General features: G+C 36.9%; 1 protein-coding gene across 1 annotated transcript in view; it reads left to right on the top strand.

Moving 5' to 3' along the window:
- MESR4 (misexpression suppressor of ras 4) overlaps positions 1 to 24,618 on the top strand; it is a 46,095-nt gene extending 21,477 nt beyond the window's left edge. Inside the window, exons 2-5 of the mRNA XM_017612454.1 lie at positions 2,134 to 5,216; positions 17,623 to 18,627; positions 18,697 to 19,097; positions 19,214 to 24,618. Coding sequence (XP_017467943.1) covers positions 2,296 to 5,216; positions 17,623 to 18,627; positions 18,697 to 19,097; positions 19,214 to 22,914 — 8,028 coding nt within the window. The 5' untranslated portion in view covers positions 2,134 to 2,295 and the 3' untranslated portion in view covers positions 22,915 to 24,618. The remainder of the gene's footprint in view (positions 1 to 2,133; positions 5,217 to 17,622; positions 18,628 to 18,696; positions 19,098 to 19,213) is intronic.
- Positions 24,619 to 26,328: the final 1,710 nt, after the last annotated feature.

Genomic DNA, 26,328 nt, shown 5'->3' with positions numbered 1-26,328 from the left:
AAAAATATTAAAATCAAATAGAAACGTAATTGATCTTACTATAAACGTCAACGGAAGTACTGTATATTGGTAAATATTCAATTCAATTACGCGCATATTAAAATAACCGCGTTCGTACTGAAAAAGCATCCGTGAAGTGAATAAACAAGACAAAAACTAAAAAAAACTTTAATTTGCATGTTGCTTGCAGTGGAATTCGAACCCGACCATTTCCGGATATCAACAACTTGTAGCAAGCATCTTTGGGCACTCAGCTACACCCAGCCATATACATTTGCTTTCAAATGTTGAATATCCATCAACAACACAGCACGCGATTTGTACGGATAAACTTATATGTACTATGTATGTATGTGTGTGTTGTCACCGGTCTGCATGCTTGGAGTGCGTATGTACACTTACATATATGTACATACTCAGATATGAACAGTCAAATACGTGCGTAATAAATTTTGTATGAAAATATTATTTTTAAATGCGAACATTTTTAAACGATAATCAAATATAAAGTATTCATTTTTACTATGCTTTATTTCCCTCAGTGTAGAAAGGAAGGTTCTGCTCTTCAGCCCTTTCAACCAAACTAATAATTTTTATATTACAAACCATTTTTGTATTTCAACACTATTTTTGTATTGGCCAACGCAAAAGTTCTTATCAGGCGTCGTGAGGCAAGCCAGGTATTTGCAAGTTAATAATAAATTAAGCATTTTGTATTCGTTGAAGCTTAATTGGAACTTTTCGTCATTATTTACCAATGAACCCCCTTACAATATCAATTATAATATCTAATAATTGAACGAAATACAAGAAAGCCATAGTTGTGGAATTAACCGAGGTATGAAACGCCAGATCATTTGAGAATCGCAGGAACTTCTTCACGGACATAATGCTTTCGTTAGGTTATTTAACACTGCAATGGAAGATATGCCTTCTGACGAACATAAAACCATAATTGGAGCAGATAAATGTGCCATTGGAAGTTGTCAACGTGAATTGTTGGTGAAAATGTTTCGATAAAAAATTAATTTTGGGCGGGACAAAGATCGCCGGGTCTGCTAGTAATTGTTGTAAGTCCTAAATAAAAAAAGGCAAACAACTTAAGGACGAGCCCACCTAATAAATCAACAGCCACATGATCAAATTTAAATAGCAGCGGAATACCTGCGCTTCATGGAAGTTGGGTTAACACATGAAAAAAAGGGTAAAAGCGAACGTAGCTCAGTGCTTAGCTTGGCTTTGGCTTCCGAGGTCCTGGTTCATACCTGTGACGGCGGTTGAAGAAGTCTGATGAGGAGATGTGGTGATCTCCGAAATAGCAGCTATAACTTCTTCCTTAGTGTAAATTATTGCTGTTTTCCACACACAATTTTTTCATGAAATACGGCCTCAAGCTCAATGAAATTGTTGAATATATTTTGCAGAATTTTTATAATTTTTGTACAAAGTTTGAAATCTGCATTTATATCGTGTTTGTTGTATAGCCAGCTAGACTTTTATAAAAAAAATAATAAACATTAAATAAACAAAAGACAAATAGCCAAAACTGGTCAAAATATTGTACTCCTATTATTTTGTAGACAACTGTATGTAGATAGACACAGATTTAGAGAGAATTGACATGACATCGAACGATATGACATCACATGGAATGACATTACATCACGTAGCGCCTTATCGCGTCATCGTGCCTCACATTATCTACGTGAATATGTATATATGAAGAATTAAATTAAACACTTTAGTTTTATAAGGGCAAAGGCGATGGTTATATGTATGTAAAAGATAAAATAAGATAAAGATTAGAATAAAGCAGAGTATAAAGATAAAATTAAATATAAAGGAAAACAGATTATAATAAATGTAATTATAACGAAAAGGGTAGAGGTAGGGATAAAGATAGAATAGAAATGAAATATAACCTTAAGCTTGTAACATATTAACTAGCCTGTCGTTTTGTTCCCAATTTCAAACTAGTGAAATACATATACTATTGATTATTAGACAAACTAGCTACGTAACGTAAGGCGTACTTACTTTTTAATATCGATCCCACATTTGCTTATACATCTATACATACTAGTACAAAAGTAAATATTAACAAATTTATCTATTTTTGTTTTCCAATTTCAGACCTGAATTCCACTTTCAAGTCGTAATTGGGAATATAGGCAACTCGGCTTTCACATCAAATATTTAAAATATCCTGGGGTGGATTACTAATGCAAATTTTGATGAAATGCTGACATACTAAATAATTTTCTAACTTTACAAAAACTATGCAGATTATAAATTATGATGGAGACTACCAATGATCAAGAAAAAGGGAATACTGATTCTAAGGAGACCTTAGTAACAAACAGTCCTAAGAATACGAATGTATTCGACCAGAGCCTTCTAGATTGTACCAAAACCCCAGATTCACAAGAAGATTCAGTAAGATCATTTACAAGCAACGATGTTAGAGAAAATCGAGACGCGGTGCGCACTGAGACAGATACAGAAATAGAAGTGCGTGAAAAGGAGATTGAGAACGTTGTTGCAGAGCCTGTTACCGATGATGGAAATGAAAATAATGGGCAAAATGTTAGTTGTGACAACGCAACGAAACCAACTTTTTCCGATTCCGATGAGCAAAAGTCGCACTCATCGACTTCCAAAGCTCAATCACAACTTCCCCACGATCAAATCGAACAAAACTATGTAACAAACCAGCATGACTTCGAAATCATGGGTGGCAAAAATGGAGAGTTGAAAATGCTCGAATCGGATTCAAAAGATGGAACAGATTTTGAAACGTCAGCAGCTGTAATAACTCAACAGAACTATGAAAATACGCTTAGGTACCAGAGTCAAGATTTCAAAACTGAAATAAAAGAAAACAACTATAGTGTTCTTAAAGATGACGAAGACAACACCGCTAATGAGAAAGAGAATACAATTGATTCATTGGAAGACAATTCAATGGACAAAAGCGACTCACATGATGTTGAAAATGATAATGTTAAAACCCCTGAAAATGATGTTTGCAGTAGACGAGGGAAAGAATGCCTTGCATTTAAACATGAATCAAACACAGATCAAAGTGACAATCTTGATAAAGATGAACAAGAAGTAGTTATGATAAGTGATGAGGATTCTTGCCAAAGTATTACCGCAAGTGAAAATAATACCAAACCTATTTCACCAGAAATTCTGGAAAATGAGAATTATTTAAATGAAGATACGCCAAAACAAATCAATAAAGAGAGGGAGGGGGAAATAATCAATTTAGATGGTGACTTAAGTCAAACTAGTGACCAAAATTTTAAGGATTTAGGAAACACTAAAGCTATCCAAGTTGAAGAAAATGATAAGGGCGTCATTCAAAGGCTATCGGAAAATAATGACAATAGTAAAGAGAGTGGAATATCAGATGAAAATACTAACGATGATGAAGTGAGTTATGTTCATAATGAAATATCGGATACAGATATTGTAGATAGAGTAGAGAAAATAAATAACGAACGAACAGATGTTACAAAAGCGGATGGACATTTTATTATCAAACGAAAGGAAACATCAAAAGACGAGAAAATTAACATCTCAATTAACAAAAATGAATTAAAGGTTAATGGAGATCATCACATGACATCGTCGTTATCCGAGTACCAAATAAACGAAAACTCAGATTTATGTACACGCTTAGAAGGCGAAATAAGAAATGATCGAGGCGAAGATAAGATGACAGCAAATGACGACAAAGAATTAAATATAGTCTATAAAGCGCCAAGTTCTTTCGAGAATCAAAATATTGCTGAAATGGATGTTGATAGTGACAACAAAGATGAACTATTTTCTAGGCAACTAAAAGTTATGGAAAGTGATTTCAATCGGGTCAACTGTGACGATGAAAATAGCCACTGCTCATCTGTAGCATCCGTGGCGTCTAATTCAACGGACACGTCGTCTTCACAACAACTTGTTATTGATCATCCTATGGAAGAAATTGATACTGGTTTATCAGTACCAGATGTCGGAACTGGTTCAGCCGGTTTATGTGTTGAAAGACATGATAAAACAGATAAAGTAAATTCGATAAAACTTTCATTAAAAAGAAAAATGAGTAGTTCCAGTGAAACTGGTTTATCGCCGCAACATAAACAACCACATATTGAGCCAGAACCTGTTGTCAACGAAAATATTAGTTCGCAATATTATGATGTTAATATTAATGTTGTTAATGAAGAGTCATCATTGCCAGAACCCGCTGAAAAACAGCAAGCTACTGAAATTTCAGGAAGCAACTATAGTGACACAGCTGTTGAACACCCACCATTTAAATCGTTGTTATTTCAGCATTTACAAAAGCCATATATTCCACCGCCACCTCCTGACAATTCAATGAGTGCGGCCGCGGATTCACTGTTTTCCCTATCCTTGGAAAAAACACCTTTTAGTATCACAACCACGACAAATGTCATTGAAAATATTGACAACCCCACAAAATATTTGTGCTTTAAGTGCAAAACTGGCAGTTTCCACTCATTCGAAGCTTTAAACGAACACCAGCGTGAATGTTTGGCGGACACTCGTCTATTGCCGGCAAGGATCGCTGAAATAAGCAGTTTATTGCCTCTATCTTTACCTCCAATCCTTGCAACTCCTCCACCTTCAGCATCACCAGATGCTACTATGGACATGAACATCACGAAAGTTGTTTCACAAGCACCTGCTTCCATGGCAATATCGGCCACAGCTTCAGTTGCTGCTGCTCAAAAGAAAAGATATTATAAATGTTCCAGTTGTAATACATTTCATGAAAATTGGAATCTGTTTTTACACATTCGCGACAAACATCAGCGACATATGTGCCTCTATTGTATACGTTTCTTCCCCACAGCAGAGAAACTCTCTGTGCATTTGGAAATAAAACACGATCTCGAACAAAATCACTTCCACTCAGAGGAAGCTCTTCGGAATAGTTCTTCAATAGTAGGCGAGGTAGCTAGTGAGACGAGATTCCTTATGTGCTGTACATGTCAACATTTATTTCAAGAAAGTGAGCCTTTTTCTGACCACAATTGTGCAGAATTCATGAAGCCATGTACTTTGTGTGGGCAGAAAGGACGCCACAGCAACCATTGCAAGGCGCATCCGGACGGGAAGCGCACCTTAAAAACAAAGAAGAAATCAAAGAAATTAGGAGGTGTAGCACTAACACCCATACCCAATAGGTAAGAGAACTAAAGAAACCTGAATTATTATGATTCCAAAGTCAATTTGAACTAACCTATGTATTTAACTATAGTTGTGTGTAGATAATTAACCGACTTCGCAAAAAAGAGAAGGTTATCAATTCGTCGGATTTTTTTTATGTATGTTACCGCCTAATTTAGGACCACGTTAACCGATTTTAATAATCTTTTTTTAAGGTAAGGTGTCGCCTCACAGGTGGTCCCATACCAAGTTGGTTTAAATCCGATCATTTGATCATGAAAAAATTAACGATAATCTTAAGTTTTTATAAGAGAATTTAAGTCAGTTTTTTTTTGCTTAAAAACGACTTGTTTTTAAATCGCGTTTTTTGATGCCTTTGAGTGGCAGGAGCTTTATGTGGAAGCATATACATTTTAAATCATAGCAAATTTTTGCGTATATTTCCTTAAGCTGGAAAACCACCCACCGGCTTTGATAATTTGACTGAACTATCAAAATGTGTTTACTTTTTTTGTTAGTGGTGTGTATTTTTGGACTATTGCACAGGGCTACAAAAAGAGACGGAATATACCCGTAACGTTACATACTGCAGGATGTAGGTAGTGTCAAATACAACATGAATAAATAATATAAAAAAAACTGTTTTAATATACAACGCTTTTATAAATGCACTAAAAAGTAGACAAATTTAGCAAAAGTCGTTATTAACAATTTATGAGATTGTAAATGAAAAGCGTGGGGCGCATGCAATACAAAGCATTAGATTTAATTGACAATAGTCAAACTACATAACATATACCTAAAATTTCTACAGAGAAAGTACAAATTTGAGATCGATTTTAAGCGGTCGTTATTCATATACAGTTGTCCACAAAATAATAGGAGTGCGATATTTTGACCAGTTTTGGCTATTTATCTTTTGTTTATTTAATGTTTATTATTTTTTTATAAAAGCCTAGCTGGCTATACAACAAACACCATATAAATTCAGATTTTAAACTTTGTATAAAAATTATAAAAATTTTGCAATTTTTCACCCAAATTTCAAACTTGTTAATCAGAATCTTTAGAAAAAATTCGAGAATGCAGTTTTGTAGCACATTCAATTCTAGTCTGAAGAAGTGCAAGTTTCAAGCGGCTAAAAAATTCCGTTGATTTTTGAGAATTTTTTTGGTTAAAGGTGTTTCACGTTTTTTCCATACAAGGTATGTCGACAATTTTCTTTTATATGGAGGACACTGCCAGCAAAAAAATTGCCAAAAATCAACGGAATTTTTTAGCCGCTTGAAACTTGCACTTCTTCAGACTAGAATTGAATGTGCTACAAAACTGCATTCCAGAATTTTTTCTAAAGATTCTGATTAAAAAGTTTGAAATTTGGGTGAAAAATTGCAAAATTTTTATAATTTTTATACAAAGTTTAAAATCTGAATTTATATGGTGTTTGTTGTATAGCCAGCTAGGCTTTTATAAAAAAATAATAAACATTAAATAAACAAAAGACAAATAGCCAAAACTGGTCAAAATATCGCACTCCTATTATTTTGTGGACAACTGTACATACATATATTACCCTTCATATCAATTCTGGTCTATTACAACCGCCCACGCTTTTCATTTTCAATCTCATAAATTGTTTATAATGACTTTGCAGAAATTTCAAAATCAAAAGTTATCAAAACAAATTCTATAGGACTGAGAATTATTATTTTCTACGTTTTAGTTCATTTATAAAAGCATTGTGTATTAAACAGTTTTTTTTATATTATTTATTTTCTACTTTTTAGTCTTGTCTGTATAAAATTTTGCAATAGATATTAAAATAATTTAACAATATTAATAGATTGGTGCACACACACGCATATACATATGTATGTAGATACATACGAGCACCAATTAATTTCATTTAAAGAAATGGCGTGTCGTCCATTTCCGATGTAGCGTACTTTTTTATAGGAACTTTGCAAAGCAAAGGTTTTATTGCTACAAATGGTGTCTGGACCAGGGAATGGCATTGGTTGATCGTCAACTGTTCATACTCATTCAATACCGCTGCTTTGTATGACTGAGCAGCGGCGTTGGCTTAGTAGTATCGATACCTAAACGAAATTAGAGGATGACTGAACACGAGCGCATTGCGTGCTGTCTTGCAAATACAGCCACCACAAGTGAACGATGCTTATAACAGCTCATACTGATATTGACTTCGGCAAATCTGTACTCTGAATGATCGTGCACGAAACCAGCAAACGTGGCAGTTGAACGGCTCCGAAAACATGAGAGTCATCATTTGTTGCAGAAGTCGTTTGACTTGTTGCTGAAAATCATCTGACTTGTTGCTGAAAATCATCTGACTTGTTGCTGAAATGACGACGAATGTGGTAAAGGGTAATTTATCGTCTCGTATGCATGTATGTATGTATTTATAGCGCGTCTACCATTCAATTGCATTGCTCACTGCTGGCTAGTTGTGAATATGCATACGTACGTAAGTATGTATGTATGTACATATCAATGCTTCATTTCAAACAAGCAAGTGTCTTTGAATGTTTTTGAACTACAGTATCATCACTTCGGCAACACGTCAAACGCGCCTTCAGCAACAAACCAAAGGCGGCGGTTTGACTTCTGCAACAAATCAAGTTAGCTAACTGCGGCATCTTGCCTTCGCCAGTCTTTCACATAAGCTGACATGCTTTCGGCAACCGTCCAAAGCAGTATCGTGCTTTTGGCAGTCGATCAAATACGGCGGTTGCTGGTTTCGTGCACGATCATTCAGAGTACAGATTTGCCGAAGTCAATATCAGTATGAGCTGTTATAAGCATCGTTCACTTGTGGTGGCTGTATTTGCAAGACAGCACGCTTTGCGGTGGTGTTCGTTCATCCTTCCTCCGTTTTTAACGTGAGTAGGCTTAAAGTCACAAAAACAGCACCCTTTGCCAATGTCTGGTCTGGACACACCGTTAGTTGTGTACTTGATGCGTTCATATATACATTACTTGACTATTTTTGATCCGATTTTATTTATTTCATTAATTTATTTATATACAAGGCATAATAATTCATAAATAATAATTAAAGCAAACGCAGCGCTAGTAGCAGAGGCTTTCGGTTAGCTGGTGAAGTGTAGGTCAGATACGACAAAGTAGATCTGTGTCCTTTAGAAATTTGCAGATTTAGTTGATATTATCTTCTGCTGCATCCTTGGTTCCATGTCGTCAAAATGATGATGCCTTTGGAAGCAAGTTCTGGGCAGTTGATTTTCAAGTATACCTCTCTTACAAAAGGGCACATTTTTTGTATGCAAAATAAACTCAGTTCTCCACTTGAGAAAAGCTTGGATATCAATTTGAATTCAAACTTTTAGCCAAACCTTGGGAAAATGTTGGAGAAAAATGTAGTATATCCACTTGAGGATCAAAAATTTCTCAAAGGTTGGAAAAAAGTTGGAAAAACGTTTACTTTGTGCATATTGGGGTGTTGCAGCCCTCTCTCCCCATGTTTTTTTCAGTCGGAATTTTCATCTTATACCAAAATTGATATCGCCTAAGAATAAAAAGTTAAAAAATTTTGGCCAAATTTATCATGATAACATTTCCGGAACCAACGGACTTTCAAACCTTGAGATTATCATTTTATCACGTTATCACATAACTTTCGGGCATATATGTATGGGTAAAGCTAAGATCCTATTATACCCCCTAGGGGCAATGTGCCGATTTCCGGCGCATTTCATGTACCGATAGTTTTAACTAAGACAAGTTTTCGAAATGCGACAATCTGAGTCGAAATTGTGCTGACTACAATTAACCAAAATTAAAATTGCTGTACCGATAATGTGAAAAAATACGTATATGTTTATCGGGCGCTCATGCCCCTATCAAAGTCGACAATTTGTTTATTGTTATTAGCACCTGTGATCATTGTTTACCGATTATCGTCGCATATTTAATTTGGCCGATATGCACCGAAAGAGATTGTCACAATATTTAAGCTATCAAAAAGTTGTTGTACAAATTTTTGAAATATATACCAATCAAGCACGATGAAAATCGACGCCGCTAGTGGGATCCTAGCTGAAGCAACACAAACTTTCACACATTGTTCAACTTTCACAGGCGAATAGTTGAATCAAAAGCTGAACGAAAGTTGGCTGCCGACCAACTTCATTGAAGGCGATTTGTTGAAAGGCCGCGTGCACTACGCAACTCACGCATTCAACAAAAAACTGAATGAGTATTTGAACAATGCAAACACTGCTTAATAGGCTGCATACACGGTGCGTCTGACTCGCGAATCGGTGTGGATGTGTTAGTAAAAGTAATTATGTGTTAGTTACATCAGCATGACTGAGTGATTCAACTGTGTTTAGTCGAAAGGCGAGTCAGCACGTACACATATGACTCAGGAGTTAGACTCACCGTCTCACAATGGCGAAAATACCCCTTCTAGCATGAAAAAGTCAACTTTGACTTATGTAAATCGTGCAAAATAGTCACGGGAGTTTGTTTTCAAATTCCCATATTTATAACTGTATTTCTATTTCTCCTCTTGCTTTTGAATCTGTGACTCGTAAAAGTCGAGCAAACTAAATCAGTTTTTGTTGTGTAAAGTTTTTATGAAACTAAACAGGTTCACGTGTTAATCAATTACATCTACAATAAATAGTTACATTGGCGCATATTCATAGTCATATTTAGTACTCCACTAAGTCGAAACTATTCTAAGTCACAACTAAAGCTATTCATAGTCGCCTTAGTTTCGACTTTTCTGGCTAAGTACCAAGTTAAAATTTAGTTTCGGCTGCAGCTGCAACTAAGTCGTAACTAGGAAACTGGTAGAGGGTGATTTTGATAATATTGAATAATCTCCCATTAAAATTTACAAAGATCGATCCATTTTAATCGGAAGATGAAATTAAATGCGTATTACAATNAAAAAAAAATATTCCGACGAACTGATAACCTCCTCCTTTTTTGGAAGTCGGTTAAAAATGTAATTTTTCCAAAATATCGTAAAGAAAAATCGATACATTTTCACACTCGTTTTGCTATATCGTAAACTAAGTCGAAACTACTTAGTTGAAGTCTGAAATGCGACTATGAATAGAAGTAAATTTTAAGTTGGTACTTAAATTTAAGTTGCAACTTTGTTAGTTTCGACTTAGTTGCTGGACTATGAATACGCGCCATTGTTTTTTAGCATTTAACGATAATGAAGGTATGTTTAATTTTTTCTATATCATTTCGCGACTAAAGATTCTTCCCGTGTTGTGTAAATAATTGTTGAAGTGCTGTAGTTTTTGTTTGTAACATTTTTATGTGACTCTTATTTTGATTTAGAGGTATGAAAGGGAATAGCCCGTAGGATCCTTAAAATTTTATATGCGTTCTTTAGAGTAGTTCATGCATTAAAGAATTCATGAAAGTTTATCTACCACCAAGCACCACTTTAAGTAATATTTTAATTTTTTTGTAACATGTCTATACTAAAAGCGAACAATATAATGCGTGGCTTAGTGAAGACGACACAGAAAAAAGTCTCAACACTAAAAAGATACCTATGTAATAAACCTAAGCTGGAATGTTGTCTCAGGAAGCTACATATAGAGGCGCGAAATAAAGACTTCAGATTTATCCCACAGCACAATAGCCGAAAAATCTCTTGCGAAAAAGCTATGGAGGATCTATATAACGCTTTGCTCTTGAGCTCAGGGGCCTATTTCATAAAGTGACAGTGATAATTTTGTAACGACAGGCATTTTCCATGTTGTCAGTGACAATTCGACAGTTTGGCGGGTGCACAGTAAACAGTAATCCAGATAGACAAAAAAAAATGAAAATATGCTTTCTTATTTGACAATTTGTTTCAATGTATTGGTTGATATTTTTTCACAGTTGTCGCTTTCGTTAACCCATATGAAATCCAATTTCAATATTTTCTTATAGTGAAAAACATTTTCAAGTCACATAAAAACAAATTCCAACCAAACCAAGCGTGAAGCTTAAGTGATTATGACAGGATGCAGTTCCTACATAAGTCATACCGTGTTCCATACACAACTTTGAGTAAATAATGGTGGGCTGCCTTTGGAAAATGGTCCCATCGATTAGGTGGTAAAACAAGTATTACTTAGCTAGCTTAAAGGTAAAACTCTCTAATTTTCAAATACATATACCACTCTTATAATGGATACCTCCATAGCTCTTATGAAATACATATGTATGTAAACAAAATTATATACCGACGCTCGAACAAATGCACGAAATTTGCATGCATTTGTTCAGCCGCTTATTCACCTTTGAAAGAGGATAGTGCATGAGTTAATGCACATAAAGACGGTTTACGCAGATAAGCTAGTCCGTTTGACAACCGTATAAAATGTATGTAAATATGTATATATTCATATGCATATATAGTACATATAAATATATCAAAATATTCAGAATGAGGAGAGGAATTGGTTTAGCCGTGTCTGTTTAAGATATTTTAACGAAAGTCGGTGCCGAAGATGTCTTTGGTATAATTTAGGTTAGTACAAGATTTGGCGAAATATGACAATAACCACGCCCACCTCCCAAGTAGTAATTAACATTTTTTTTTAATTTTTTACGAATTTCGCTGTTCAAATTTACATTTCAAATATATCAACAAACATTTGTGGGTACTTTTGCACCAGTCGTTGCCTATGGGTTAATGACAAAAAAATCCTATATATGCACCATATTTCATGTATTAATTTTCAAATAAGCATATTGCCAATGGCTGGTTTACTGTATACTGTGGGTGGGTGTTTTGTTTCATAAAAATAATTGTCACCACCTCTTCAATTCCATGAGAAATTCCATTGAAAAAGTGACAAATTGTCATTGTCGGGACTTAAGATTGTCGTTGACAAAATTGTCGCTAGTCATAGGATATTTATATGTAAATCATATGTAATAATTGCATTTGCATTATTTTAATTTTATCCTTTAATTTCATCTATTTGCCAAAAACACTGCATCGCCAAAATTCGAAACCATTAAGCACATATCGAGCCCTAACCGCCAAAATAACGTAAGCGACAGTTTTTTCAAAATTTTCTTTTTGATGCAGAAATACATCTAGATGCTCTAGAAGTATTTCTGCATCAAAAAGAAAATTTTGAAAAAAATTTCGCTTACGTTATTTTGGCGGTTAGGGCTCGATATGTTGTATCATTGCTGTCAAGATAGTGACTGAAATTTTATTTTTTTTATTTTTACTTTTCACTTTGTCTTCTATGTACATACTAAGGCATCTAGTACCGGGATTCTCGTCGGTTGAGAGGTAGATGTCGCCCTATGCACTAGACTTTTTATAGGAACTTTGCAAAGCAAAGGTTTTATAGTTAAAAATGGTGTCTGGACACACAACGTTGCAAGTTGATAAAAGTGTTATAAAAAATTTACTTATTTGCATAACCTCAAAAATTTTCTAATTTATTCCCATTTATGATTTTATGTAAGCTTTTATAATTTTGTTAACTTTAGCCCGCCGTTTTCAAGTAAAGCGGTTTTTTTCTGGGCTATCATGCTATTACAAAAGGCGAGTTATTTAAAGTTTGGCTGATTGGAATGGTACTGCTGATATTTGCGAAAGTTCCATGAATCCGACTTTTTGCAATTATTTATCAAAGAAAGTCGAAAATTATGGAAAGCAATTTGGAAAAGATGCTAGAATATTTAGATCTGCGTTCCTTGTTGATGAAATCAAAAAGTCAACTCTTTCGACCAGCAGCCGGATTTCTATCGCTAAAATGCTAAACTACGAAAGCTAACATTTTTCCGAAATTGTCACTATCTCAAAAAGTGCGGTCCTCTGTCCTCTCTTTCGCTAAAAATAGCTTAGCCACAATTTTTTGGTGATAAATAGTCAATTTTAATGGTGATAAATACTGAAAATGGAAGTATGTGATAGCAAAAAAATAAAAAATACCAGCCTCAATTTGGATTACATTTAATCTCCTGTAGCGTAGCCAATTTCGAAATTTTTTACTCGAAAGTGAATAGAGCTTTCACGTTTTCTTTTCAGGAAGTTACCAACGATTTTTAGTAAATGTGTCACAAAGCAGCATTTGCATTCTGAATATAAATAATATCGGTGGAGAATTTGGGAATACTGAAACCTCAAGTGAAAATGAAGTGTTTTATGACGACTACCTCGTTTAGAAATCTCTCCTCAAAGTATACATGTCTGCGAGAAATGTAGTAAATATTTTTCTTTTTTTAATTTAGGAATTTCCAGAAGAGACCATTTATGTACATGTGACCATACTTATTTTATTATGTAGATCATTTTAAAGGGGAGGGGGTTGAGTATGTTAAGAAAATAATTTGTGTCAAAACCAAGCTAATTGGGCAATGTTTTAAACACATATACTCATCATTTGAACATACAAAAATAGCAGAAGAGTCTGTTCTACGAAAGCCAAGTCATGTTTTCACATTTTATTTACTGCCTTTACACTATTTTTAACATTCGCCATCTTTTTGCATTAAAATAATGCAATATTTGCTCATGTAAAGTTAGCAAGCGTTTTTTGTTAAAGTTACTTTCTAATCAGAGTTCCTGACAGCAAGGCAATAGTTCTACAGTTCCATAATCAAACTTTCAATAGTTCTGTTAATTAAAGCCAAAAAAGCTAAAAAACAAAAATCGCTTGCTACCTTCACGCAGGAAGCCTTTTTTCAGCAAAAACAGTTCTGATACCAACTTACCAGAAATAAATAGTTCTGCAGTTCCCTAACAGTCCCGAAAAAAATTCCGCGAAAATTTTACACTAAATTTTTTTATTTATATTTTTTAATTACTTTTTAATCAGAGTTCCTGACAGCAAGGCAATAGTTCTACAGTTCCCTAACCAAATTTGCAGTAATAATAATAATAGATTGGCGCTTGCACATATGTTAGTGTTTGGCCGAGCTTCTCGGCCGCTGTGGTGTAGTGGTAAGCAGTGCGCGCTTCCAATCCGCAACGCCTGGGTTCAAACCCTGGTCAAAGTAACATCGCAAAAAATATAGAAAAAAGGATTTTCTTAACAGCGGTCATCCCTCGGCAGGCAATGGCAAACTTCCGAGTGTATTTCTGCCATGAAAAACAGCTTCTCATAAAAATGCAATCGCCGTTCGGAGTCGGCGTAAAACTGTAGGTCCCTCCGCTTTGTGTGACAACATCAAGGCGCACGCCACAAATCTGAGGAGAAGCTCAGCCGAACCAAATTTTCAATAGTTTTGTTAATTTAACCCAAAAAAGCTAAGAACCCAAAATTGCTTGCTAACTTCACGCGCAAGCCTTTATTCAGCAAAAACAGTTCTGATACCACCAATTTACAAGAAATAAAGAGCTGTAGAACTCTAATAGTCCCAAAATATTTCCGCGAAATCCAGAAAAAAAACAAGAAAAAATGGTTACATACATTTTTTTTGGTAATTTCTTTTTAATCAGAGTTCCTACAAAAAATCTTTCTAAGGGCCGTTTTCTCAAGTAGTTCTAAAAATTTATCTGTCCTTTAAAAACAAATTTTGTTCTCAAAAAATGTGTTCGAATGGCAGTTAAATTCTAAAAGGTACTTGCTCGTATTTTCTACCAGTTTGTTTAATTTTAATATTGCCCAATGGTTGAACCTTTGATTTATATTGTTTTTGTTAAAGAATGGACTATATTTTTATAAAAAAAATAACTAAAATTAAATAAAGAAAAAATTGTGAAAACTTCTCAATATGTGGGGTGGCTGTAATTTTTTCGACCACTGTATTATAATGTACGTATGGCAATGCCATCCTATAGGTAACGAGTTTTAAGCACAAGCCAATCAGGTGATTGCTTCTATTATAAAGTGACGCGGCCACCTGGCGGCTAAATACTTTATAAAATTCTCGTAGAAATTAATCTATCTTATATATATAAAATAATAGCCGTTTTCTATCTTTTTTGTCCGATCAGTTCAAATTTATTTTATTTTATGTTTGTAGGCTAGTCCGATCTTTTCAGTTCCGGTGCGAATAAAACTACTTTATTCCACTTTTCACCCGACGTTTCGCTAAAACTTTTTTAGCATCCTCAGGGGTAGTGTTTATTTTATCTGTTACAACAAATATACAAAAATACAAAAAACACACACATTAAGTATTAACCGAAAAAACAAAAATGTATACATATATAACAACAAATTGAATTTAATGACAAACCAACTCACATTGTTGAGATATTCAAACATAGATATGTATATGTATAAATACTTAATCACTAAAAAAGAAAATATATCCATACCACTTGATGTGGTAGTTTTGTCAGTACTGAAAATTTCATTTTTGTAAACAAGTTATGTATGCGGCCGCAATGTTGTCTGTATCTTCCTTCTTATTAATTGTCATTTCTCGTTTTTGCATAATTCTAAGGCTCTCTATTGTGTATCGAATCTGTTCTCTTCTTTCTTTGTCAATAATATTTGTATTCGCGAAATCAGCTGTGTGTCCACTTGTTAAAATGTGCTGTGATAATGCTGTACTGCTTTTCCGTTTCCTTATGGCCGCTCCATGTTCGCCTAATCGAACACACAGAAAAAGGTTACGCATGCTTGGCAGAGATGTCACAGGTGGAAATAAGACCGAAAGGGATTGGTGTTCCATATGGTATCACAGCGTTACTATTATTGGCCTATGTGTGAGGAGGATACTGCGCTTTAGTGGTTTCAACTTAAACCAAAAATTTTGGCTTTACAGACTATTTTTAACCGACTTCCAAAAAAGGAGGAGGTTATCAGTTCGTCCGAATATTTTTTTTATTTTTTTTTTATGTATGTTACCGCATAACTTTCGACCACGTCAACCGATTGCGATAATTTTGCATCGGAAAGGTAGTGTCTCAGAGGTGGTCCCATACTAATCTGGTTCAGATCCGATCAGTGGATCATGAGATATATATATATATGTATATTTTTTGTTATATGAGAGTTTAAGTCGGTTTTTTTTTGCTAAAAATTACTTGTTTCTTTTAAACGCTCTTTTGCAAACGCAAAAGTTCTTATTAGGCGCCGCGAAGTAAGCGGGCATTTGCTAGTTTTTAAATAAAAAACGAAATATAGCCAATAATGGTCAAGAAGAGGAGTTTCTATTTTTGCCATCAGTGCAAATTACAAATCCCGAAAATCCCGCGATTATTTGCCAATAATCTTGAGATTTTCGAGGCCTTAAAAAGTCCGGGATCCTGGGACTAACATTATTAACATTATATCGAACTAAAATTTTATTATGAGAATTCAATAAAATCAGTCTATATATTACATATGAACCCCATATTCGAATTTCCCTTAATGTTTTTTTTTTTTGTTTTAATTTTTGCACCTAATAAATAACAAACGTTACTTGTAAGAAGTTATTCTTTTGAACTAATGGTAATTCGACGTGCGCAAAGATCATGTCATTCAAGTGCCCAAAGTAAACAAGCGTTCGTTACATAGAATACTCCTTTTTTCAACCGTCCGTTATTTAGAGTAATCAATACATTTAAAAAAGGCATTCGTTATTTGGAGCAATCGTTATATAGGCATTCGTTATACTGGACGACCACTGTCTTTTTATAAAAAAAAAAATAACCAAAATTAAAAATAACAACAAAAATAATACGTTGAAACTTGGCAAAAACTGGCTCGGCTATAATTTTTTGACCACCGTATGTATTTTTTTATACATTCAATTGAGCATGCACATTATACATAACGGTATCATCCCTAGGATAATTTTTCGTTTTTTACGATCCCGAGATTTTCGGGATGTCGTTCTCATAATCCCGGGATATCAGGATTAGTCCCGGTATTAAGATGTTCATTACTTTTCAACAACTTAAATCGAAAAAAATTGCCTCTATGTATATTGTTTGAGAAGCTCTTCCACCATAAAATAAGTAATAAATAAATGGGTTTGAAACCCACTTTATAATTTAAAATGGCATTTTTATTTTTTCTCTCTGACGTCAGGATTTATTTTAAAGGATTTTGTAATTTCAAACATATGAAATGAAAGAGGAAATTTCTTTAGAATTAAAATAATAATAAACATTTTTTGGGTTCACATGGACGAATAGGTAATTTTTTAAGCTGATAAAGTTAGAACAACCAAATACGAGGATGCTATCGTGTTTATATAAGTCCTTAACATATAATTTTTCAAAAATAATTATTGCGAAATTTCAAGGATAACATTTTTTAAGCACATTTTCATTACTTACCAGGCCTTATTCCCCCAAAAATTTAATCTGTTTCAATTCCAAAGAATTTCGTCTTTAATTTGATACCCATACTTCTCTAAACACATTTCATTGAATTTTTTAAATCATTTTGAATTAATGACGTCACAGTGAATAAAACGCAATTTTGCTACCAATTTTCTCTTCAATTCCAGAAACCACAACTCACTTTCGTCAGTTTCGCTTATTGACGCTGCTTCAAATGCAACTCCCTTCAACTGTGATAGCAATCAGAATAGTGTGTCCACTTTACTGGCTCCAACAGTTTCTGAATCAACACTGCGCAGCGAAGATAGTAACAGCAGTAGCAATATGGTAATTGATGAATCCTGCACAACAACACATAGTTCGCTGGTGAATCCCTTCAAGGAACTCGATGAGCGTTGGCGCTTGGAACAACAAACACAAAATCAAAATGAAACTAATACGTTTCCCCCTGCGAGGACTCCATCACCCATCGAATCGAACCTAACAGTGCCGAAGTTTAAATTAAGAGTACCAAAAGAGTTTCAGAAATCTGTTGATGTGGCACTTAGTTCTACCGACAGTGAAGAAGACGAAGACGACGTGGGAAATGAAGAGGAGGATAACGAATATAGCATCCAGGGAGAGAGTTCCAGTTATAAAAACGATATTGCCGTTACAGATAAGCCGTCGGGATTTCCAAACGATAGTGTTCTTCCCTTACACGCTGATAGTAAATACCTTACAGTAACATCTAATGACCAGTCGTTATCACAGAAAAGATTTGACGATATTAACAGTCAAGAAACTCTGTCCGTCGATAAAAGCGAATGGGTGGATGAATCGCATTCAAATCTGGTTCGCATTCTAAAAGAAATTGAACGTACTAAATTGGACATTCAACGCACAAAAGAGACATTGCATCATCCACCTAAAGCGAAGCAAGATCATACTGCGGGTGCTTTGACCTCATCATCGCACACCGCCCGCAACTGGACACCTACTCCACCAACGTCGCCAAAACAAGCACGTTTGTCAATATCTGGCGAAGCGCATAAAAAAACTAGTCCATGTTTAGAGTTAATGAAAGTAGAGCAACAGGTCAACCAACCATTGCAGAGGAGAGATTCAGCGGGGAGTGAGGCAATGGATATTGATGAGACAATAAATGGAGCGGTGCCAGAGCTACTACCAAGGTACAAAATATTTTTAGTTTTTATCATGTCACAGAGTTTTGATACCTTTTAACATTATTTCGTTCACAGACAAATGCCAGAGGGGAATTTAGAACTTAGCACTGGCAATACAAAGCAGGAAATGAACACATCCATTGAGAGCAATTTCAGCGAAAACCTTTTAAATAATAGCGTAGACACTGTAGCTGGTCCTAAAGAGGATACAAAACTCGTAGATAATGAAAGCCCTTTATGGAACCAGAAAAATGAACTGTCGAGTGATGAGAGCGCAACGAAAATAGATACTCAAGAGGCAACTCAACATATGCAGTCCGGTGACCTTAAGGAAGATTTACTTGATGCTCCTGAGGATGGCATAGAGCTGGCCAACGAGGATGTGCTAGTTGTCGATTTGCAGCTGGATCAACCTCTAGAAAAAATAGAAATTGTAGAATTTGTTCGTATATGCTTAAAAGCGGTTTACCCAATTTGTTTGTACTGCAATCATGCACGCCGTATTGCCGTCAATGGGAAAAGCCTTGTGTTGCATATGCTNAACCTCTAGAAAAAATAGAAATTGTAGAATTTGTTCGTATATGCTTAAAAGCGGTTTACCCAATTTGTTTGTACTGCAACCATGCACGCCGTATTGCCGTCAATGGGAAAAGCCTTGTGTTGCATATGCTTGCGCAACATCGGTTCAGTGCTATCGTTGATAGTATCACAGCAGAAGAACTTAAACCGGAAACAATCTGTGCTAAATTGAAGACGTTCTTACCTCTATTGGAAAATGAGTTCTTTAATTCAACAAGCTACTGCACATTGGGGGAAGGTACATTCACTCGTCATTTCAACGAACGAATCTTCGAATGTTTTCAGTGTCGCTTTGTCACTTCAACGCACAAAGAGCTTTATTTGCATAACAGAAAAATGCACTTAAAAACCGCTATACTATGTTTTATGTGCCGTGCGAACTTTTTTAGCTTTAGCGAAATACTGTGTCACATTTGCCCGGGCGCTCCGAATAAAACACCAGTGTTTGATGTCAAGTTCCGTTGCTGCCTTTGTGACTTTCACAACATCCCTTCGCCTTTCCGCCTGATGGTGCACTTACGTAAGCGTCACTTTGCTTGCGACGTATGCTTGGAAGATTGCCGCGATCAAGGACGGCTGTCATCTCATGTATGGAAGCATAAATTACATCATCTGTGCTATCGTTGTGGCATCGCGTACCGTAACAAAATGGATATAACCAAACATCTATTTTGGAAGCATGGCACCGAAAGTATAATTTGTAAACGTTGCTTACAGAAGCGCTGGCGTCATGTCTATCACTTTTGTGTGCCTCCGAGCACTTTCAATTGCGAAGTATGCAATTTGTGCTTTTCGAAGGCCATGTATTTAAAGGTTCATAAACGTTTGCACAGCGGTGATTTGCGTTACCCTTGCACCGAGGAAAACTGCGATGAAAAGTTTATCTCTCGCAAATTGTTGCTGAAGCATACAGCAACACATCTTCAGCAGGAGTCTCTTCCAACGGGTTTAGAACAATCAAGAGACTCCGACGGATATAAAAAGGTAGGAGAAGACGATGAGGAATCTGAGATCGGGACTGCCAAAAAAGGAATGGACCTCGAAAAACTGCTCAATAAAACTGGCAATTCTGTTGAAATTAAAGAAGAGGCATCGGTTAAGAGTGAAACCGATGCTCCCGTTAAATGTGAGGAAGGGGAAACCGACCTTAAATCAAATAAAACGGACGACAACACCGATATGAAAAATTCCGATATTCAGAAGGGAGATGGAAAAACTCTTGCCGCAGACCGGAGCATGGAGGCACCACGCAAAAAGAAAAAAAAGAACAAACGTTCTAAGGAATCACTCGAAGATTTAAACTTGATAGCGCCCAATCTTTCAGAGACCGATAGCAGCGAAGAATCCGACGTTGACAGCAAGTCACGAGGTGATGAAAACTCGTTAGTTCCAAAAGTGATGCTCTCTCCACCATCCGAAACAGAAAATGATATAGAAGATGTAAAAAAAATCGAGGTAGGTGGTCATCAGGAATGTGGCAATAAAGATATAGATGAAAATGGTAAGTCTGGTACCGGGAAGGTATTGGATATTTGGAAGAACTTTTTGCAGGCCCAACAAAGCGGTACTGCATCTGAAGCTGGAGTCGCAACAACATTAAAGAAGGAAGCAGACTATGACGAAGAAAACTATCCCACACCTTATTCGCTCCATGTTGTCTACTCGGATCACGACTATTGTCTAATGTTTCGTCCGCGTTCACCAGTTCAACCCGCTCCAGTCGCAAAACCAGCTCTCCCTTTGCCATCCCTCTCGCTCACGAAGCGCAATAAAGCTTCGAAATCTCCAAGACGTGCTACATCTCGTCGTTCCGCATCAAGTACTTCCAGTGATTCCAGTTCTAGTTCAGATTCAAGCTGTTCATGTGGCTCAAATTGTTCATGCAGCACGAGTGGGAGCGGGAGCAGTTCGAGTAGTTCCAGCTCCAATGATAGTGATTCATCAGTTGCTACGAACGCTTCCCGCAAACGCCATCGGAAAAAGTCGGAACGTGAACGTTTAAGGAAAAAGAGTGACGGTTCTTCCCCATTAAAGAAACATATAAATTCAGAGACTTTAAAAGTCGTCGATGATGACTTAGCAAATGAAATTGCCGTTAATACAGAAACTGAGCGTCCCCCTTCACCACCCAAGGAACCTCAAATCTATGAATCTGATTTGGAAACTGCTGAGTCAGAAACTGATGAAGAATTTTATGATGAACATCCACAGAAACTGGCAAGTGAACTATTAGCCCATAAGCGTGCTCAGTTAATGGCACAAACCCGTTTATCGCCTTCGCATAATTTCGATATTGTGGAGAATAGCCGCCCGTCCACACCCTCACTACCCGAAGATGTTGTATGTGAAACGAGAATAAAATTGAAAAAGAAGAAACGTGATCGCAAATCCAGTTGCAAGTCAAATCTTATTACTAACACCTCGTCAGTGAAGGCGAAAGGGGAAAAGGATAAATCGCTCATTGGTGTTTTGCCTTCAGTCTCATTAAACCGATTGGATCGTGTTCCTTGTTATGAGTTGGCCCACCCATCTCCAACAATTGCGGAGCTGCCAATGGCGCAACAACCCAATGTAATCACACCCTACTCATCCCTAATACTGCCAGCCAGTGAACAGCTAACACCGCGTCCCTTGGCGCCGCACCAACCGAGCAGAATGAGTGAGGGGAGCAGCTGCTCGGATGCGGATGGTTCCTTGAAGCGTTCAAAGCGAGCACGACGGCCTAACAAGTTCTACGGCTATACCAGTGACGATGAGACTGCGGGCATTAATCTGGGGCAACCATTGATGATGGGCATGCGAACAATCAAACCACAGCCACCGCCACAACTAACATGGCTTAAAGAAGATTTGCCTACGCCTGCAAAAAGCATTATGAATCAAAAGCACCGAACACCGCGGACACCAAAAACACCTGGCACTCCTGTAAGTTGTCTAGGTGGTGGCCTTCTCAATTCAACCCCTTCTGCGTCATCAAAGAAGAAATGCACGACCGAAAATACGGAAAAGTCCTCGGCTCGTAAGCGTACTTCAAAAAAGACGCCTTCATCTAATAAACTGCCGCCCATACCCACACTCAAAATACGACCATCACAGTTGGGCATTAGCAATGATGGTTCTGGTTCTGGTACTGGAACTGAACTATTTCCAACACCTCAAATATATTCTTCCAGTAAAGATACTGATGATGAAGACGATGAAATCGTTAGTAGTGAAGCATCTTCTGACATTGAAACCGAAACGTTATTAGTACAAACGAATACCGGAGAAACTATGTCGACTTCAAGTCTATGGAATAGCAATTTGCTGACGGCAACTCCATCCGCAACTGTAAATACCCTACAGGCTTCAGCGCCACAACCAGTGTTACAAACACCTCAGACAACGGTGTTTAACCATAAGATACCACCAGCTTTGTTACCTAATCCAAACTTTGAAACATTGCAGTATTTCAAAGCCAACAACATACGCTACCCGATACGACCTCCAGCTGGAGCGCGGCAGGCACGCGAAGGCGAATCGGTGTATTGCTATTGTCGGTGTCCCTATGATGAAGTATCCGAGATGATTGCTTGCGATGGCGAGAACTGTCTCATTGAGTGGTTCCACTTTGAATGTGTGGGGATCATGGTAGCTCCACAAGGCAAGTGGTTCTGTGCTGAATGCCGGCCCAAATACTCGGAAGAGTTGTATCCAACTAGTGGCAGTTTATAAAAGATGGATAGCTATGGTTGTGTACAAAAATCAAGAAGGCAGAATAGTGATATAACGGAGAAATTTCAAAAGAAGTCCTAAATACGCTTATTAATCGATAATTTCCCCTAATCTAAATTTAACATTAATATATATATATATATATATATATATATATATATCGTAGACTTAAAATAGACTTCACACCGTTTCAAATATTGAGACGTCTTCAAAATTTTGATTTGTTTTAAGTAAACATCAAAAGAGAACTCTAATCCATGTTTTAGTTTAACCCCTTCCCACAAAAAGAAGGAAGTAGAGTACATAGAATAACCAATAGCTGATAATTGATTTGATTGTATTAAATTTAAATACTTATGAATTGATGTCGTATACATATAAATATGTAACTAGTCGCTTGCACTTATATAGTAGTTCACGCATTTTATAATTTAGAAAGGATGCATTCCAAAACGTCAAAATACAAAGCATCAGTCTCCTCTATTTTTAAGCCGCGGTAAAAAATGTCTAATTTGCGCAACCTAGTTGAAAACTAGCATCCAACCGTGATTGCGCCCATTTTGCATTACCATCTGCTGAGGTTTAGAGACTGATGCTTTGTATTTTGACGTTTGGGAATGCGCCCAAAATAAGCAACACCGGCAATAATGCTATGAAAGCAATTCGATTCGTAATGGTTTTTATTAGATTTAATCAAACTATTATTTGCTTAGATGAAACATCAGAAAATTTATTAATGACGATGCTGTTTTTGAAAATGCAGCAGTTTTTGAAAATGCTTAAGGTCATGAATATAAACTGTAAATTCGATTTAAGTTTGTAAATAAATTTAGGTAAAGATTTTACAAACGCTGTTGAGCCTGGGATACGCTAAGAAACGGTTTCTGCTTATATGATAGAATCCATAATTATTTTTCGGGTTTCAGCTAGCTTAACAGCTTCAATGATGCGCGCGCCCGTTTGCGTTATTATAGGTTATTCAATATTTAGTGCTAAGTTTTTAGAGCTAAGAGATAGTTTTGTGAAATCAAATAGGTTTTATTTATACTCTCTAAACATGGAGAATATTCACTTACTATATACTCACTCATGTTACATATTTACATGCATACCACTCCGAATTGAATGCTACATATATGGAGTATTATTACGTTTAAGCATTTGACGTTTCATTAAAGGATTTCGTGGAATGACAAACGCATCAACGTTTTATATATCAGAACTTGAAGGTCTGGAATAATTTCCAGAATGCAGTTCAGTTTGTTTTGTTAATTTACTTAGAAGAAATTTGATAAAGGATACAAGCCACAAATAATGTTTACCGTAAGCGATATGTTTGCAGCAAGTTAACATTTTGTCATGCATATATATGAGCACGTTAAGTTGCATCTATTTGGCGAGTTTATTTAAATTAGCGTCCGATTACTATGTTTTTCGCAGATTTATAAACAAAAATTACGTTATGCAAATTTTGTAATTGTTAAATCAAAATTTTTATTTCACATTTGTAAAGCTTAGAAACGGGGAAACTGTATATATAAAGGGCAAAATATTTCAGAATCACAATTAGCAACTCACTCGTACGTATAATTAATTATAACCTAAATATAACTAATGTATATTATGAATATAAAAATAATTATAAATAAAGATCGAAGGCCATTGACGATAAATATCCGTGAATGGTGTAAATAAAATTACGAACATCTTGTGTTAAATTTTTTCAGCACTTTATAACCCATAATGATCACACAGGTCAATGCCAAGATGGTCGGTTCTACGCTTACCGAATTGACTCGCACTATAAACTCCGACCATCATTACAGCAGTGAACCGTTACAACGTCGGATAGACGGTCGTGCGCGGGCTTCTTCAGGCATTCATTCCACACCCAGGGAGGGACAAATCCGCCTCAGGACACACCAACCATGATGCAATAATAAACGGTGATGTACGTTGGGTGAGGGCAGAAAGAAAGGGGGCGGCTCGCTATATAAACGTGTATTCGGTTGCGACACCACCTGCCCCCGCCAGGATATCAAAATGTGATTGGCGACTTTAATGCCAGGGTGGGCAAAGAAGTGATGTTTGGGACCACCGTCGGAGAATTCAGCCTCCACGACGAAACGTCCGTCAACGGACTGAGGCTGATCGACTTCGCCGGGCCTGAGACATGGTAGTATGCAGTACTAGGTTCAAGCATAAAAAGCTTCGTTCCTGTCTCCAGATCGAAAAACGAAAAAACAAATCGATCATGTTGTGATGGACGGAAGGCATGCTTCCAGTGTTTTAGATGTACGTACCCTTCAAGGGCCTCTGTGCAGCAAAAAATTTGCACCCAAATATGCAAGGACAGCTTAATCACAACAGACAGCCAACACATTCGATACTCGAATCTCACACCAGCTCTCTCTCAGAGAGCACTCTTGAACAAACCGACATATGCGAGCAGTGGCCCCACATTTTCCGCTCATTAAGTACCGCTGCCGAGGAAGTAATCGGATTTCAGCGAGCCCGAAAGAACAAGTGGTACGATGAGGAGTGTCAGGAAGCTGCAGAGAAAACAGATGCCGCTTACAGGGCCACGCTGCGATCGGGCGCAACGTGCGATATGTGGGACTGCTATAGGGGTCTGAAGAGGGAAGGGAGACGTTTTTGCCGCAATAAGAAGAGGGAAGAATGCCGGAATATTTTACCAGAGAGTTAGGCGACTTACGGAAGGTTTCATGATCGGGGCGTACTCCTGTAAGAACAACAATGGCGACCTAGTGACCGATGTTCAGAACGTACTTAAATTATGGACAGAACACTTTTACATGCTACTGAATGGTAGCAGCTCGGAAAATTGTGGAGAAGAAGAACCCGAGCCCCCAGTCGATGATGACGGAGTCGATGTTCCTCCCCCTGAATACGACAACAAAGCTGCTGGAGCTGAGAGCCTGCCAGCTGAGCTATTCATGGTGCATGCATCAACTCTTATGCAGAATATGGTCAGATGAACGCATGCCCGACGACTGGAATTTAAGTGTGCTCTGCCCAATCCACAAGAAAGGCGACCCCGCCATTCGCGCCAACTACCGCGGGATCAGCCTTCTAAGCATAGGTTACAAGGTTTTATCGCGCGTATTGTGTGAAAGACTGAAGCCCCCCGTCAATGAACTAATTGGGCCTTATCAGTGTGGCCTTAAGCCTGGAAAATCCACCATAGACCAGGTATTCACAATACGCCAAATCTTGGAAAAGACCCGCGAGAAAAGGGTTGACACTCACTACCTATTTGTCGACTGCAAATCCGCTTTCGACAGCACTAAAAGGAGTTGCCTATACGCCTCTATGTCTGAATTTGGCATCCCCGCCAAACTGATACGGCTGTGGAAAATGGCATTGAGCAATACCACCAGCTCCGTCAGAATT

This window comes from Rhagoletis zephyria, unplaced genomic scaffold (genome assembly GCF_001687245.7).
Source record: "Rhagoletis zephyria isolate East Lansing unplaced genomic scaffold, Rhagoletis_zephyria_1.1 Rzeph_scaffold_00544, whole genome shotgun sequence".
Lineage (NCBI taxonomy): Eukaryota > Metazoa > Arthropoda > Insecta > Diptera > Tephritidae > Rhagoletis > Rhagoletis zephyria.
This window is presented reverse-complemented; position numbering and strand designations above follow the sequence as displayed.